This window comes from Hoplias malabaricus, chromosome 15, assembly GCF_029633855.1.
Source record: "Hoplias malabaricus isolate fHopMal1 chromosome 15, fHopMal1.hap1, whole genome shotgun sequence".
NCBI classification, from domain to species: Eukaryota; Metazoa; Chordata; class Actinopteri; order Characiformes; family Erythrinidae; genus Hoplias; species Hoplias malabaricus.
Genome location: NC_089814.1, coordinates 21,520,219 through 21,537,074, shown reverse-complemented (window position 1 = coordinate 21,537,074; position 16,856 = coordinate 21,520,219). Strand labels below are relative to the sequence as shown.

Here is a 16,856-nt window from a genome sequence, read left to right as displayed (position 1 = left end):
CCAGCCTTTCACGTCTTTTACACAGTCCTCTATTTTCTTTAATCTGTGTTTGTCATCGGGCTTGGCTGAAATATACAATTGTGTGTCGTCTGTGTAACAGTGAAAGTTAATGTCATGGTTTCTTATAACTGTGCCTAGCGGTAACATGTATAATGTAAATAATAATGGTCCTAAAATAGAGCCTTGTGGAATTCCAAATCTTATTTTAGAATAATTTGAATTTAGATTGTTTACTTTTACGAATTGATAACGTTCCGTTAAATAAGATTTGAACCATAATAGGGCTGTCCCTGTGATTCCAACCATGTTTTCTAACCTTTCTATGAGAATATTGTGGTCTATTGTATCGAAGGCTGCGCTTAGATCAAGAAGCACCAACAGGGATACGTGGCCTTGATCAGAGGCAAGAAGAAGATCATTTGTTATCTTGGCTAGAGCTGTCTCTGTACTATGATGTTGCCTGAATCCAGATTGGAATTTTTCATATATATGATTCTTATGTAGATATGAACTAAGTTGTTGGGCCACAGCTCTTTCTAAGATCTTGGACAGAAATGGCAAATTAGAAATAGGCCTGTAATTAGACAGTGTACTAGCATCAAGATTTGGTTTCTTGATCATAGGTTTAATAACTGCTAGTTTAAAAGCTTTGGGTACATGGCCCAGACTAAGGGATGAGTTTACTATAGTTAAAAGAGGATCATTAATAGCTGGTAGTACGTCTTTGAGCAACTTTGTGGGAATTGCATCAAGTGTGCAAGTTGTACAGTTTGCGGAGGTGATAATCTTCTCTAGTTCTAATTGTGGGAGTGGGTAAAAGGTTTCAAGTCTTTCTTTTACAGTTATATTATGTTTTATATCATTCACATCGGGTGGCAGCCAGGATGGATTTGATCCTGTGGCTTGAGTTTGTTGTCTAATATTCTCAATTTTATTATTTAAAAAGTCCATAAAATCTTTACTGGTGAGAGTTGCTGGAATTAGTTGTTCAGAACCTGCTTGATTTTTTGTAATTCTAGAAAACACACTAAACAGTGCTCTCGGATTATTTTTATTATTGGAGATCAGCGAGGCCAGATATGCTGAGCGAGCTTTAGTGAGGGCATTTCTATACTCTATAAGGCTGTCCTTCCAGGCAGAATGGAACACTTCAAGCTTGGTTGATCGCCATTTCCGTTCTAGTTTTCGTAATGTTTGTTTTAAAGTACGGGTCTTATCATTATACCATGGTGCGAGCTTTTTCTGTCTTATACTTTTATGTTTAAGTGGTGCTACCTTTTCTAAAGTAGATCGACAGGTATTTTCTAGGTAATCAGTTAGTACATCTAGGTCCATTGGGTCTGATGGAGTTGGAATTGGGGTCGATAGTTCTGGTAGGTTTTCTATAAATTGTAGGGCGGTAGATGGTTTTATTATACGCTTTGTAGAATAGCGAGGGTTCTTACATATATTATGGCTAAAACGTAGCTCATATGAAATTAAGTAATGATCGGAGATTGCTGAGGATTGCGGTAAGATATTAATTTTGTCAATGTTAAGACCTAGTGTCAGAACTAAGTCTAAAGTGTGGCTGCAGTAGTGTGTAGGCCCTGTTACATTTTGAGTAATACCAATAGAGTCTAAGATTGAGGTAAATGCCTTTTTAGTGGGTCACTTTCCTTCTCAAAATGGATATTGAAATCTCCTACAATTATAACTTTATGATTGCACACCGCTAGGTTTGTAGCAAAATCGCTGAATTCTTTCAGAAATTCTAAGTAAGGCCCTGGTGGTCTGTAAATGTTGCATAATAAAAATGCGTCCTTTTTTGTGACCGGATTTGTAATAATAGTGGAGAGAACCTCAAAAGAAGAGAAGGTGTCACATTGTTTAAGATTAATTTCTAGGGTATTTTGGTAAATTACACATACTCCACCTCCTTTGCCTGATATTCTTGGGCTATGTGCATAATTATATTTTCATAATTTCATATCAATGTCTTTGTTTACAATAATAACAAGTGTGAACTATAAAAATATTTTTTGTTTTTGAACATTTCTAAAACCAAGCACCTTAACATTTTATCAACCAAGTAATCTATACTTGATAAAGGCATCGCTGGAACTAGATATTTATTACTGAATTACATTTCTATAAGCGTCCGACTGATAAAACAGTGCTGTAACTAATTCAAATCCCGTTTATTTTGAGTAACACCTTGCTCTGAGGTTCTAACTTTAGTAATCCAGAAATTTCGTCTGCTTTAGTGTAAAGTTAAACAAAAAGCTGTGCAGATGTAATTGGCTTGTCAGAAAATCAGTAACGGTGAGAAGTGTCTGTGTATTCGTGTCATTATAGGGACAGACAAGATGACTTTCTTTTTATTAAATATATCTAGAAAACAAAAGTCTGGGTCACAGAAACATTCTCCAAACATAAAGAAGAGACTATGACAAATATTACCTCAACAACATTCAACACATTTCTGTTAGAGGCTCCAGTAAAACACTGAGCTGCTCACAGCGGTGGATGGTTGACCTACAGCACTGAAACAGCGTGAGTGTTTTCCAATTTAGCTCTCAACTATCTGACCCCTTGAACACGCATTTTTTAGGTCCAGTACTTGTCCAGGAAAAAAGAGGTCCTCTGGTCACCGCCCAATGGTTCCAAATTTAGTTCACGAACTGGAAAGTGAAATATGGCTGAACTAACAACAGACGGTGTAGTGGTGTTGTGGCACCAACTTAAGTTCTCTCTGTAAAATATGGCTGAAATAACAGTTCCTACTCGTGCATACGCGTTTCAACATTAGGTGTCAGCAAGTCCGTGAGTAAGTGCATATGCCTCTTGTAGGCCGGTCAGGCAGGCGGTCCAGCAAAAAAAACCCTGTATCCATCCTCTGTGTCCTTCGCGTCCATATCTGCTTTGCACATTGTCTCTAAGAGTTTAGGGAGGCCCCTTCACTATAAATTCTGCTTGTTGTGGCAATGCTTACCAACTAATGACAGCACTCATTAATGATACATTCTGCAATTCATAAATTATAGTGAGGTTTATTTTATTTTTTAATTTTCTTTATGCAATAACTATATTATTCAGACAGTGAACTGACAGTGTATTTAGCCTAATCATGGATTTGTAAGAATGCAGTTTGTTAATGCAATTATTGTGAAGCATTATTATTGTAACTAAAAATATATAAATTAATAAAGTAAATACAGTAATTACTTATTACTTGCTTTTGGGCTTGACATCCCTATCAAGGATTATTGATATTAAGCATGATGTTGACATTCATCATAGTAAAATTTTAATTTTCGATTTCATTCACTGTGCCATGCATCTTTCATTCATAGTCTGAATACATCTACAATTTCCTAATAGACAATGAATGAATTAATCAATCAACCCACCACTGAGTGGAGTGAAAGAGTGAAATCAAATGTGATTCCCATGCAGTTAGATCAAACAGCTCATTTTCCTTAAAATACCCTTTATTTTCTTAAACTGAACCATGTTTTTTGAACCACATTCTTTTATCCAAAAAGCACTTTTGCATACAATATGAACTAATAATAGTAATAGAGTATATAATTTCATCTCATGTTTATTTCAGGGATGTGGGGCCTACAGAAAACTTAGAATTTAGTCACAAAATATATTTGAAGAGAGATTTTTACTGCAAGTGATAAATATAAAAAAAAATCCATATCATTTACATTGCATTAAAAACACAATAAACTGATCGATTCTAATGAAGGAAATATAATCATATATCCTTATTTTAAATCATTTTCTGCAGCTAATTTTATTGCTGTTAAAGAGAAACAGTAATTTATCTCTTATTTCTTTGGTGTTGAGACCATATATGAGTGGATTTAGAATAGGAGGAAAAACTAAAATGGATATGCCCACAGATCTCCGCAGGTAGGGAGACACCTGGCTGAATCTGTGAGAGAGGACTGAGAAGATTGTGGTGGCTTGAAACACAATAAACACCACCAGGTGTGTTGCACAGGTCCGAATGGCCTTACTTTTTGTGTCAGTCTGCTTATTAAACAGACAAGTCTTTAGAATTTGAATGTAGGTATATATTACCACAATGGTGGATACTCCCTGCAGGAACACAGATAAAAACAACCCATATCCATTATTAACAGCAGTGTTGTCACAGATCAATTTCATAATAGAGGGATTGTTATAATACATATCAGCAATAACAGTTTGACAGAAGCTGAAAGGGGTCAGCATCAGAAACAAAGTCCCTATTAAGGCCACATCAGTAACCCATATGCCCACAATCATCCTCTTCAAGTTGCCAGGGGTCATAATAGCATGGTAACTCAGTGGCTGGCAGATGGCTACATAGCGATCATAAGCCATGACAGTAAGGATGATGAGAGCTCCACCGCAGTAGAGGTGAACCACCAAAGCCTGGAACACACATGCTGGGAGGGAGATGCTGCGGTTCTGCAAGTGGATGGTGGCAATGAGCTGTGGAAAGAGAGCTGTCGCACCCATCAAATCATTGATTGGCAGATTGAAAAGAAGAATGTACATAGGCTTGTGGAGATTGTGGTACAGGGCTATGGTCAGCAAAATTGTGAGGTTGCAGGAGAGGATTAAACAGTAGGCAATGACCCCCATTATAAAAGTGGGCAAGATACCAGTTTGAGGGATGTCCAGAGATTCCATGCGCAAAAGCAAAGAAATGCTAGAAGAGTTTGATTGCATGAGATATGCTTAATGTGTTTAAAATTATTTCAAAGTATCAGGTTTCAAGAGCTAAACTTATAGGATTCACTTTCTATACAATTCACGAGAATATATTAAAAAAGAAACATTTTCAAAATGGAAAATTAGGGTTTTGATGAATATTTGGTAATTAAACCTAAATAGTTTAAATAATTAATGTCCCACATTAATATGCACTGGCTTTTATATCTGTCTTCCATGTTAGACATTGTCCCTGAGAGACGACACTCATCAAAGGCATTAGGGACAGATCCTCTGGATACCACAGAGAAAACAGCATTCGGGCATCTCACGATAATGAAAAGGATGAAATTGTTCCTTTAATAAGTTAAAATATTGGGAGCCTCAAATGGCCTTAGATTAATAAAGTAATCTTCCAAAATCTGTAACCACAAATCTTGTTCTTGATCATATTAATATATTTAGCATATTATTCAGTGTTATGTGTTGCTCCCCATGATACCAGAGGCTAAAGGCTAAAGGCTTCAGACCCACTGTGAACCTGATCAGGATGACACGGTTACAGAATTAATGAATGAGTGAGTTAATGGATTAATGCAAATATCTCAGCAAAACATTAACAAGGATTATGTCTGTCCTACTATTTGGAAATTTTGCACATTCTTACAGAATCCTTTCTGTCCTATTACATTTTTGGCTCTTTTTTGTAATGCACAGATCAACTCATTATTTATTTTAAAATAGGTTCAATCAGTGACTGTCACATTTGATTCCAGGCTTTGCTTAAAATTTAGTGGATTCCATTAATCCTTTAGCTTTGGATCAGTTCATTAAATGCAAATCTAACATTTTCAGACTCATTTTTAATAGCTATCTCCCTTCACAGTATCCAAACCGTGTACAACGTGTGTTTAATTCAGGGCACTGCTGGAGATGGGAGATGGGAAAATTACTTGTGGAAAAGTAAAATGCCAACAAATACAAGTATCAAATATCTGTAAAGGAACAAATTTGGCAACTGTGTTTTAAAAATATATATTGGATGTAGTTTTTGTTCCCCTCTCTTCTGTATTTGCAACATACAGGTTGAACAATGAAACTGAAACACCTGTCATTTTAGTGTGGGAGGTTTCATGGCTAAATTGGACCAGCCTGGTGGCCAATCTTCATTAATTGCACATTGAACCAGTAAGAGCAGAGTGTGAAGGTTCAATTAGCAGAGGGTAAGAGCACAGTTTTGCTCAAAATATTGCAATGCACACAACATTATGGGTGACATATCAGAGTTCAAAAGACGACAAATTGTTGGTGCACGTCTTGCTGGCCCATCTGTGACCAAGACAGCAAGTCTTTGTGATGTATCAAGAGTCACGTTATCCAGGGTAATGTCAGCATATGACCAAGAAGGATGAAACACATCCAACAGGATTAACTGTGGACGCAAGAGGAAGCTGTCTGAAAGGGATGTTTGGGTGCTAACCCGGATTGTATCCAAAAAACATAAAACCATGGCTGCCCAAATCACAGCAGAATTAAATGTGCACCTCAGCTCTCCTGTTTCCACCAGAACTGTCCGTGGGGAGCTCCACAGGGTCAATATACACGGCCAATGTGCCAATGCCAAACGTCGGTTTCAATGGTGCAAGGAGCACAAATCTTGGGCTGTGGACAATGTGAAACATGTATTGTTCTCTGATGAGTCCACCTTTACTGTTTTCCCCACATCCCCCAAAGAAGCGTATGACCCAGACTGTAGCATGCCAACACAGTGAAGCATGGGGGGGGGGATCAGTTGATGGTTTGGGCTGCCATATCATGGCATTCCCTTGGCCCAATACTTGTGCTAGATGGGCTGCCAAGGACTGCCAAGGACTACCAAACCATTCTGGAGGACCATGTGCATTCAACAATTCAAACATTGTATCCTGAAGGTGGCGCCGTGTATCAGGACGAGAATGCACCAATACACACAGCAAGACTGGTGAAAGACTGGTTTGTTGAACATGAAAGTGAAGTTGAACATCTCCCATGGCCTGCACAGTCACCAGATCTAAATATTATTGAGCCACTTTGGGGTGTTCTGGAGGAGCGAGTCAGGAAACGTTTTTCTCCACCAGCATCACGTAGTGACCTGGCCACTATCCTGCAAGAAGAATGGCTTAAAATCCCTCTGACCACTGTGCAGAACTTGTATAAGTCATTCCCAAGATGAACTTACACTGTATTGGCCGCAATAGGAGGCCCTACACCATACTAATAAATCATTGTGGTCTAAAACCAGGTGTTTCAGTTTCATTGTCCAACCCCTCTATAATAATATGTTTTGAATTTTGTTTGCAGAATATATTTTGTGTAAATTTTGGCACAAATATAACTCCATACATATGTACTAGGGATTTTTTGTGTCCGGTATAGATGGATGCGTTTACACTGCTGTAACATGAATCAAATGTATCTCATAAGCTTTCTAATGTTTTCCTTTACACTCCTAAAATAAAGGTGCTACAACGTGTTCTTTGAGCCATGCCATAGATGAACCACTTTTATATCTGTTTAAGAGATGTTTGAGTGTGAATAACGTTTTAAAAATCCATCACTCGATCTTAAGGTTCTTTATCCATTAGCAAAAATAGTTCTTATGGAACTAAAAGTGATTCTTTCTATGGCATCACTTAAAGTTTTTTGCACCTAAAGATTGTAGAGACACAAAATAAATGGTCAAAAACAGTAATATGTCAAAGGCTATGTTCACATTCCATGCTTAAGTGACTTATATTTTCTTGCCTTAATGTTCCACAGATTATATTTTTCTGTGCTGTGTCATTAGCATAGGACATTGCATTGTTCAATACACCACCCCAGTCATCTGGCTTACTGGTCTATTATCCAGAATGATATTGAGGACAACACAATACACTGGCAAAACACCCCATCCATCTTCAATCTGTAATAACCTTTTTTCCAGTCTCTGCACCCTTTCTTGAGCTTATTATATGACACACCCACAGAAGATATCATGATTCATGGTGGAAAAACCTGCCATTCTTTTGTTCCATCTGGTAACATATTTTTCAAGTTGTGGGAAATATGCAAAAAGCACAAACTGGAATGTGATTCATTTCCACATTTGTGGAAAAGTTCTGTGTCTGTTTAAATAGCAGCTCTCCCTCTCCAGTGAACATCTTGAAGGATTGAAATTGTGTTTTCAGGACACAAATATACCAAATAATTAATGCCTTGGTTGATGTTTAAGAGATTATTATTCATATATTAGTTTTTAAAGCCTTTAAACAGTTTAAAAAAGGTAAAAAAATAAGGCAATATATCAGTTCCTTAAACACATCATTCTATCTAAGACCATTTGGAAATTATGATCAAGCTTTTTGATAATTATAATCATGCCAGGTGTGAGAAATGCACACTGAGATTAGTGGAATTTAGTGGCTTTTACAACTGGTGTTGTAATGCAGTACATTAGTGCACTTCTTTTTGTTTGTCTTTACAAGTTTGTTCCTAGCTGACTGATGAAATATGTCAGTACATTTTAAGTGATTCATTTATTTAGTTTGTCATTGTTGTTTCACCCAGAGCCTTATAGAGAAGAGAGACAAGTCAACATGGTTCCAGAATGCTTGGTGGTCATGGGACTCGTGCAGGCTTCAAATAGCTCTAGGCAGCCAATTTAAATGCATAGAATCAAAGTGAATGCATGCTTAAATCTAACATTACTTGCCTTGTAAGAATATCCACTATTGAAAGATCCATTAATTGTGTTCAACTATGTGAAAATGTTTTGACTCTTTTTATATTTAATTCAATAATATTTTAATTACTTTTTATATTTTACTTACTTTATGTTTTATTGTTCCTAAATTTTCCAAACTGAAATTTCATAAAACTGCATGGAAACTACTTTTAAGAGAAATCACATGTATTCTACAATGTAGCCCATTTTGAATCCTGTTGCCAAAGTTATACCAATTTGGCAGTTAGAGGAACCAGTTTAATCCAGGTGGAACCAGTTTTGTCCAGTTTATTCTAGACAGGGTGCTGTACTGACAAGAGCTGTTTCTCAGTACGTGTTCTTGTCTGTACCTGTGTCCTCATGTTTGTGGGAAACATCATCAGTCTCAGCCCAAGTCCACATCTTGCCAAGTACAGTTAAAATACCAGGATGTGTTCTTGCTCCACCCGTAGTTTCGAGAATGCACATGCAATAGGACATGACTTCTGTAGCCTTGAGAGAGTCCTATATCCCAGAATGCAACCTCAGTGCTATACATTTATTTCGCGCCAAAGAGACAGTGACTCATCAAGTATACAGCGTCCTCGGAAGTTTGAACTCACAAGTTGAATTTAACGTATTTTGTATTGAGAAACAGCCAAGGTTAGAAGTGAGGAATAAAATATTTTTTTAATATTATTACCTGTTTTATGTGAGGTTTGTAGAACATTATATATAAACATCCCATGGATTTAGTGCCTTTTATTTAGCTAGCTATTATTAATTAATTAATAGCTATATTAATTTCAGTTTAAAAGAGCAAACATTAGTTTCCCTGATAGCAAGGAGATGGCGGACCACTGTTGGCCCACTGAGGGCAAAGTTGGAGGACTACTAGTGCTCTGCACAGCATTTTCTGGGTGGACCACTGGTGATTAAACAGAATTTTAGACAAAATGCCACATTTTAGCACTTTTCCATTCAGAGTCCAATTTACAATTTTTTCCTTCATTAGGTTCTTTTGTTATCCTTTATAAATAAGATTAGTAAATAATTTGAATCCAGCACAGTGTCAAAATTTTCAGCATAATCATTTTTTATCAGGTTTATACTCATTATTATACAAACCGGATTCCAAAAAAGTTGGGACACTAAACAAATTGTGAATAAAAACTGAATGCAATGATGTGGAGGTGCCAACATCTAATATTATATTCAGAATAGAACACAAATCACAGATCAAAAGTTTAAACTGAGAGAATGTATCATTTTAAGGGAAAAATATGTTGTTTCAAAATTTCATGGCATCAACAAATGGCATGGCATCCCCCCTTCTTACAACACTCAACAGACATCTGGGGACAGAGGAGAGAGAGCAGTTTCTCAAGTTTAGAAATAGGAATTCTCTCCCATTCATGTCTAGTACAGGCCTCTAACTGTTCAATCGTCTAGGGCCTTCTTTGTGGCACCTTCCTCTTTATGATGCACCAAATGTTCTCTATAGGTGAAGGACTGCAGGCTGGCCATTTCAGTACCCGGATCCTTCTCCTACGTAGCCATGATGTTCTGATTGCTGCAGAATGTGGTCTGGCATTATCTTGTTGAAAAATGCAGGGTCTTCCCTGAAAGAGATGACATCTAAATGGGAGCATATGTTGTTCTAGAACCTGAACATAGTTCTCTGCATTAATGGTGACTTTCCAGACATGCAAGCTGCCCATGCCACAAGAACTCATGCAACCCCATACCATCAGTGATGCAGGCTTCTGAACGGAGCATTGATAACAACTTGGGTTATCCTTGTCCTCTCTGGTCCGGATGACTCATCTGACCACAGAACAGTCTTCCATTTTGCCACACTCCTGACCCCTGACCCAGTGCAAATGTCTGAGTTTGTGGAGCTTGCTTAGAAATGGCTTCCTCTTTGCACTGTAGAGTTTCAGCTGGCAACGGCAGATGGCACGGTGGATTGTGTTCACTGACAATGCTTTCTAGAAGTATTCCTGAGCCCATTCTGTTATTTCCTTGACAGTGGCATTCCTGTTTGAGGTGCAGTGACGCTTAAGGGCCCGGAGATCACGAGCATCCAGTAGTTTTATGGCCTTGACCCTTACGCACAGCAATTGTTCCAGATTCTCTGAATCTTTTGATGATGTTATGCACGGTTGATGATGATAACTTAAAAGTCTTTGCTATTTTATGCTGGGTAACACCATTCTGGTATCTTTCTCCGCAACAATGGTGGAATTGGTGATCCTCTTACCATCTTGGCTTCAGAGAGACTCTGACACTCTGAGAAGCTCTTTTAATACCCAATCATGTTGTCAATTGACCTAATTAGTGTTAATTGGTCAATTTCCTTTTTCCTGCCACTTATTGCTACTTGTCCCAACTTGTTTGGAATCCGGTTTGTATCTCGCATAGCTGTTGCTAATATTTGTATTAGTTTGTTTTCCATAATAAAAGTGTTTGAGGGTCTAAAAATTAGTTATATCCTGTACATAGAACAGTAATCTGAGTGGTCCGATGGTAGACCCGCAGTGGTCGACAGTCAACCAGTAGTGGTGTGCCAGCCTTTTTATGCCAGTGGACCAATATGTGCTAATATTTGTGACATTATAACATTAGTGCAGATATTCAGATTTTTCTCTGAGCCACATTTGAGTCAATGTGTACATATTATTCATCGGTCAAATGGGTAGACTCTCAGGATCACGAGGATATAAGCCATTAGTTTATACATTATAAGTATAAATTATATTATATTATATGTATAGATACTATACAGGATGTATGACTAAGGAATAAAAGCTGAAAGAAAAAGTTATTCCCAACTTCAGATAAACTATCAAAAGAAAACAAAAAGTGCTACCCGATTGTGTTCTTGCTATAAGTTCTTGCTATATGTTCTTCAATAAGGCCATTGCCATTTTTCTTTTAACTTCTGCTGTACAGTGCAACCTTATCACAAGTGAATAATTTAGTCATGAATAAAGAAGGAATAAAAAGTCACAGACACCCTTTCACACTGACTATTTGTAAGTCAAAAGCCGCAATATAACTTCAAGAAAATTTTGTGTTTTATCTGCCCCAAATGGACTGTGAGGAGTTGGTGTGTTCTCCCCGTGGAAGCGTGGGTTTCCTCCGGGTACTCCGGCTTCCTCCCACAGTCCAAAAACACACGTTGGTAGGTGGATTGGCGACTCAAAATTGTCCATAGGTGTGAGTGTGTGAGTGAATGAGTGTGTGTGTCTGTGTTGCCCTGTGAAGGACTGGCGCCCCCTCTGGACCCACTACGACCCTGAACTGGATAAGCGGTTACAGATAATGAATGAATGAATGAATGGATCTGCCCCAAATGTATTTTACCATTGATTCATAATTGGATTAGCCCACCATAACAAATCAGAGTGATTTGAGGAAAGTTTTTTTTTTTATTATTTACTAACAAATGGGAACCGTTCCTCATATCTGATACAAAGTGCAAAAAACAAAAACAACAATACAAATTCTCCAATGCCGTGCACAAAAGATGTTATAGAGTATACATTCTACTACCTTGCAGTGAGTGAATAAGAAAGAACAAGGAAACTGGAACTAGAAACCTTTAAAGAACATTAAATTGTCAGTGTAAATAATGTTGAGATAACATTCAAGGGAAAAATGTTCTGGAAACATTAAGAACATTTTTTTTTCACTTTCAGGGAACATTTCCAAAGCAAATTTTCCAAAATTTAATATATTGTTAAGAGAATGATTTTACGCTGCACATACTCAGAACATTCTTAGACAATGTTCCTAGAATGTTAAATTGTCGGTGCAAATGAGGTTGAGGTCATAATATTAATCCGCTTGAATACATTTCACAAGATGAAATAATGATTTATATTGCAGTAAAAACTAAGGTAATGTAATGTAACAGTAAGGAACAGAATTGATTTTGTGAGCGAATAACCATTATGATACTACAGAATACAACAACAAATAAAATATGTGAAGCAATGTTCTAACACTTGCACATATCATGCAAAGAACACACCACTGGGAAGCTTATTTACTTTATTAAAAATGATGCAGGATTCTCTTTTTTTACTGTTTAAAATCTCAGATACGCATTACATCCTATTCTACATAATCACAAAATCAATTCAAGAATAGGATGTAATGCATAATGTTTTGTTCTGAGCTGTACTGAAGATATATCTGCTTCTCTGGACCTCTAGCACCAGTTATTTATATTTCTGTACATTGGTAGGATGGTTCATTCTTTTGGATATTTTTAATTGAATCAAATAATCTGCTAATGCATTTTTCCTAAATATGAGATATGGTCATCTGTAAACAGACTTAAACTTGAAGAAATACAGTATACTACAGCCCAGGCACTCTCAGGGACATTCTTTCATCATCATTGTCCCATTGCTGCACTTAACAAACCACACTGAAGAAGCAATTAATGACTTAATGAGCATTGCTAAGTTGTTAATGAGACCCTTGTGTCAATCTGTTTCCATAATGGGAAAATAACTGTAGCACTGCAATTAATGAGTTCTAAAATAAGGTGTTTTTGAAATGCATTAACATGTCAAATAATAATTAATCCCACTGGAGCTAATTCTTAACCAAATGAATGTTTATCTTATTCTAAATCTTAAGCTAATGAGGGAAGACAATAATGAAGTCCCAAGACATATCAAGCTCCCCTGTCTCTCTTTGTGGTGGTTCTAAAATGAGTGGACACATGCACAAGTAGGAAAAGAGACCAAGAGAAATCAAGTGCCATAGGAGCCAACACTCTGTCCATTAGCCATTTTAGGAAATGTCATTAATGCCCTAATAACATTTGGAATGACCAGGACATAAGTCATAAATGAACTGAACTAATTACATAGAACTAATTTACAGCCTGGGTTGTGCCTTAGAGGATACTATTCTTTGTTCCTTTTCCATTTAAGCCACAAATTACACTGTTACTTTTTTATTTTTACATATTATAATCTAATTGCTCAGTAAAAAAAAAAAAAAAAAAAAAACATTGGAAATTTTTATTTGTACTTTTGTCAGTTAATGTTCAATTATCAAAACCCACCCTTTATGCATTATTTACATAATATTCCTACATGTCTTAAAAATGGGCTTTTACATAAGTAAACACAATTTAATGTTTGTTCATTTTTAGGAAAATGTAAGGGAAAATAAGTGGTGTGAATAAGGCACACAGGCAATTAGCCAAAAAAGAAAAACCCACAGAATATATTGTCACCTTAGGCAATTGATTTCCTTTGTATTTTAATAATGGGTCCCATGGCATACGTTAGAAACAATAACACAAACTCTTGGTCACTGGTGGTGTGAGCAACCCCAAAGGCCATTAGCTGTCAGTGTTGGCCTTTGTAATTGACTGTTTATTTTAGTTAATGACAATATTACTTGTATGCATATTAACTTTAGGGGAGCAAACAGGCATCTTGCCTTGATTATGCAGCCACTGACCAGTGAAGCACACAACAAATAAAAGATTTTGTCAGGCCTCATATTATTTCTGAGACACAAATAAAGTTTGTAATGGTACGGAGCTACAAATGTGCTTACATTGGCACTAGCTGTTTGAAAGAATTGCTAATTCAGTCTGCTGGCCTAAAGACACATGAAATATATAAAAGACTGTCTCCTGCTCAAGGACATAGATGATCAAGAGACAAGGTGTGAATTCAAGAAGAGAATGAAAATAATGTTATGAATGTATATAGACCATAATTGTTTACCACATAAAAGTATGTGAAAACAAAACAACACAAAAAACTACTAGGCATATGAAACAGCAGAAATCATTGTGTTATGAAGCTTTGTGGGAACAATTTACATGTCGTTCTCATATGAAGCAAACTGACTGCCATGCAGATGACTTTAAAAATCCAACATTCATATGTTCAAAATGATGCTTCTGGGGGAAAATCTTTAATGTTGGCTTGGAAAATCATGATAATATCCTAGCAAAGTGCTTGACAACATTAAATCAAATTGTACCTTAAAATTTGTGCTACTTTAAAGACTGCCAATATATTCTGACCATCTCATTAAAATATTCATTCATTGTTTACAACAACTTATACAGTTCAGGGTCATTGTAGGTCCAGAGCCTATAGGATCATTGGATGCAAGGCACACCCTGGAGGGTGCTCATTAAAATATGCCAACTTTTAAAAAATGGCATTTAATTTGAAAAATAACCTTAATTAAATTACCCCCTTAAATAGTGACACCTTAATAAAATCATCACCTTAAAAATTGCCAGACTACTAGATTAAGGGGCCAATTAAAACAAAACAAACCATAAAAACAATAAAAATACACACACACATAACAGTGCCACATTAAAACACATTTTAAGTGCCACATTAATTGGCCATAATTTTGGGAGTAGGACCACACCCGAACCACTCCCCTCAGCTCTATATACACCCTGCAAACTCACATCATTTCCGCTTCGGACAAACTTGCTGCATTTGGCTCATGAGACGGACCTGGACTCAACTGCTTCATAACGTCCACTCATTCCTCCGCTCTGTGTTCATTTCTGCTGATCCTCCTGCCTCGTATTTGGAGCCGTGTTTGGCTGTCGTCTATTCCCCCCTTCTCTGGCTAAACAGTTTATGGACTGTCTGGTATTTGGGGCTGCGATCGACCTTAGTCGCTCCGGCTGCGTTCGTGCCGATTCCTATTGTTTTTTATGGAGACAAGTGGCAGCTCCGCGTAGAGGACCCTGGGAGCGGTAGCAGTGAGAATGAGTCAAAGCGAGCGGCAAAAAGTTGAGATTTCTCCAACTTTATGCAAATGAGAAATGAGTTTCGCGGTGCATCAGCGCTGCATGCAAAGGGCTGCGTCATGTCACAAGCCCCAAGTGGAACTCAGTGTAAGAAAATGAAGGCGAGACTGATAGCCGATGTTTCAGCCTTCCCTGTCCTTTACACGTCTCTGTAAGATTACAAACATGTATTAAAACCAAACGGAAGGGGTCTGGACTTGTCTATTCTACCAGTAAAGCTATTAAAACTTGTTTAATCTCATTAATTACGTGTGCATTTTTGACATGGTTTAATATTTTAATTTGTCCAATATCCAAAAACTAAACAGTCTCTCATTCACACACAGCATTTGACTCCAACCACACACACTTGTTTGCCGCAGAAAAACCTGCTTGGGTTTAAGAGACACATCCCAAAGCTGCCAGAAGATGGTGAAGAAAGCATTTTGCTTCGTTTCAGTGTAAACCTTGAGGTGCGTTCCGGTCTTTCCAGCTCCAGATCCGTGTGCAGCCTCTGCTCTCTCTTCCACCCACATCTGTCTCAGACACCGGCACACAGCTTCAAGCCTCCCTTTACCCCCATCCCTGGTTACACTGCTACGGGACTGCCACGTGTTTGGGGAAAGCGAATCTCTTGTCATCATGGCTGCTGCCCCATTGCTCCACTGCTACAAGCGCTGCAGTGCAGACCCGGCTTTTCCTGCTTTTCATCCCTCTAAGAGCAGCGTTCAGAGTGTAACACTGCCTCTGCCTCCAGCCTCCCATTTCCTCTTCCTCTGGTGAAACAGCTATGGGACTGCCTTGTGTTTGGGGAATGAGATCAGCCTTTGTCATGCCTGCTTCCCCAGTGATCGCACTGCTAAAACTTTTAAGCGCACCTGCTCCTACATTCCCGCCTTGCGGCCAATGATTCCAGGTAGGCTCTGGACCCACCGCGACCCTGAACTGGATAAGCGGTTACAGATAATGAATGAATGAATGAATGAATGAATGAATGCATGCTTCTACATTGACTGTTCTCCTATTTCTCTTCCCACAGTGACGTGAAACCCAACTTTTACCTCCGCCAATGGCATGTGGCCTTGGGCCTCCCATTTCCTCCTCTCTGACTGAACAGCCTCTGTGTTCCAATAACGTGCTCTGAAACAACGGCATCCCCTTCACTCATTCAGCTAACCAGAGGAACCCTGCTGCCCATGTATGGAGCCCTTGTGCAACAATGGATGGCGTCACAACCTCCTATCTCCCCCCTGCTGGAGCGTTCCTAATCTTATTACTTTTCTTGGTTGTGTCTGAAGGCAATAGCCTCAATGTCTTATTGTCCTTGCTGTCTTGCTAGTCAGTGCCTTAGAGGACTGCTTTGAAATTCAGCTGCATTAGAAAATGGCTTGTAATCTGCTATACTTCTGCACATTACCAGGATAGTAGTTCAGCTTCAGCGCTTGCCAAGATGATGGTATTTTTGAAAATATTGGAACAGAAAGCATGTTTAAGCATTCATTCTGAATCCGCACCTCCTTCCCTCAGAGCAATGCCTTGAATGACAGCATTGCACCCATTTAGACACAGCCTCTCTCCTCTCTTATACCGTCTTCCTCCTCTTTCTGTCTCTACTCATCATCCCAACCCCTC

General features: G+C 38.0%; 1 protein-coding gene across 1 annotated transcript; it reads right to left on the bottom strand.

The window, feature by feature from the left end:
- Nucleotides 1-3,768: 3,768 nt before the first annotated feature.
- On the bottom strand, nucleotides 3,769-4,713 carry LOC136667958 (olfactory receptor 52K2-like). The gene has a single exon (XM_066645149.1). The coding sequence runs from the start codon at nucleotides 4,711-4,713 to the stop codon at nucleotides 3,769-3,771; it is 945 nt and encodes a 314-aa protein (XP_066501246.1).
- Nucleotides 4,714-16,856: the final 12,143 nt, after the last annotated feature.

Coding starts and splice junctions, on each gene's coding strand:
- LOC136667958 (XM_066645149.1), bottom strand. CDS start 4,713: ATGCAATCAAACTCTTCTAGCATTTCTTTGCTTTTGCGCATGGAATCT.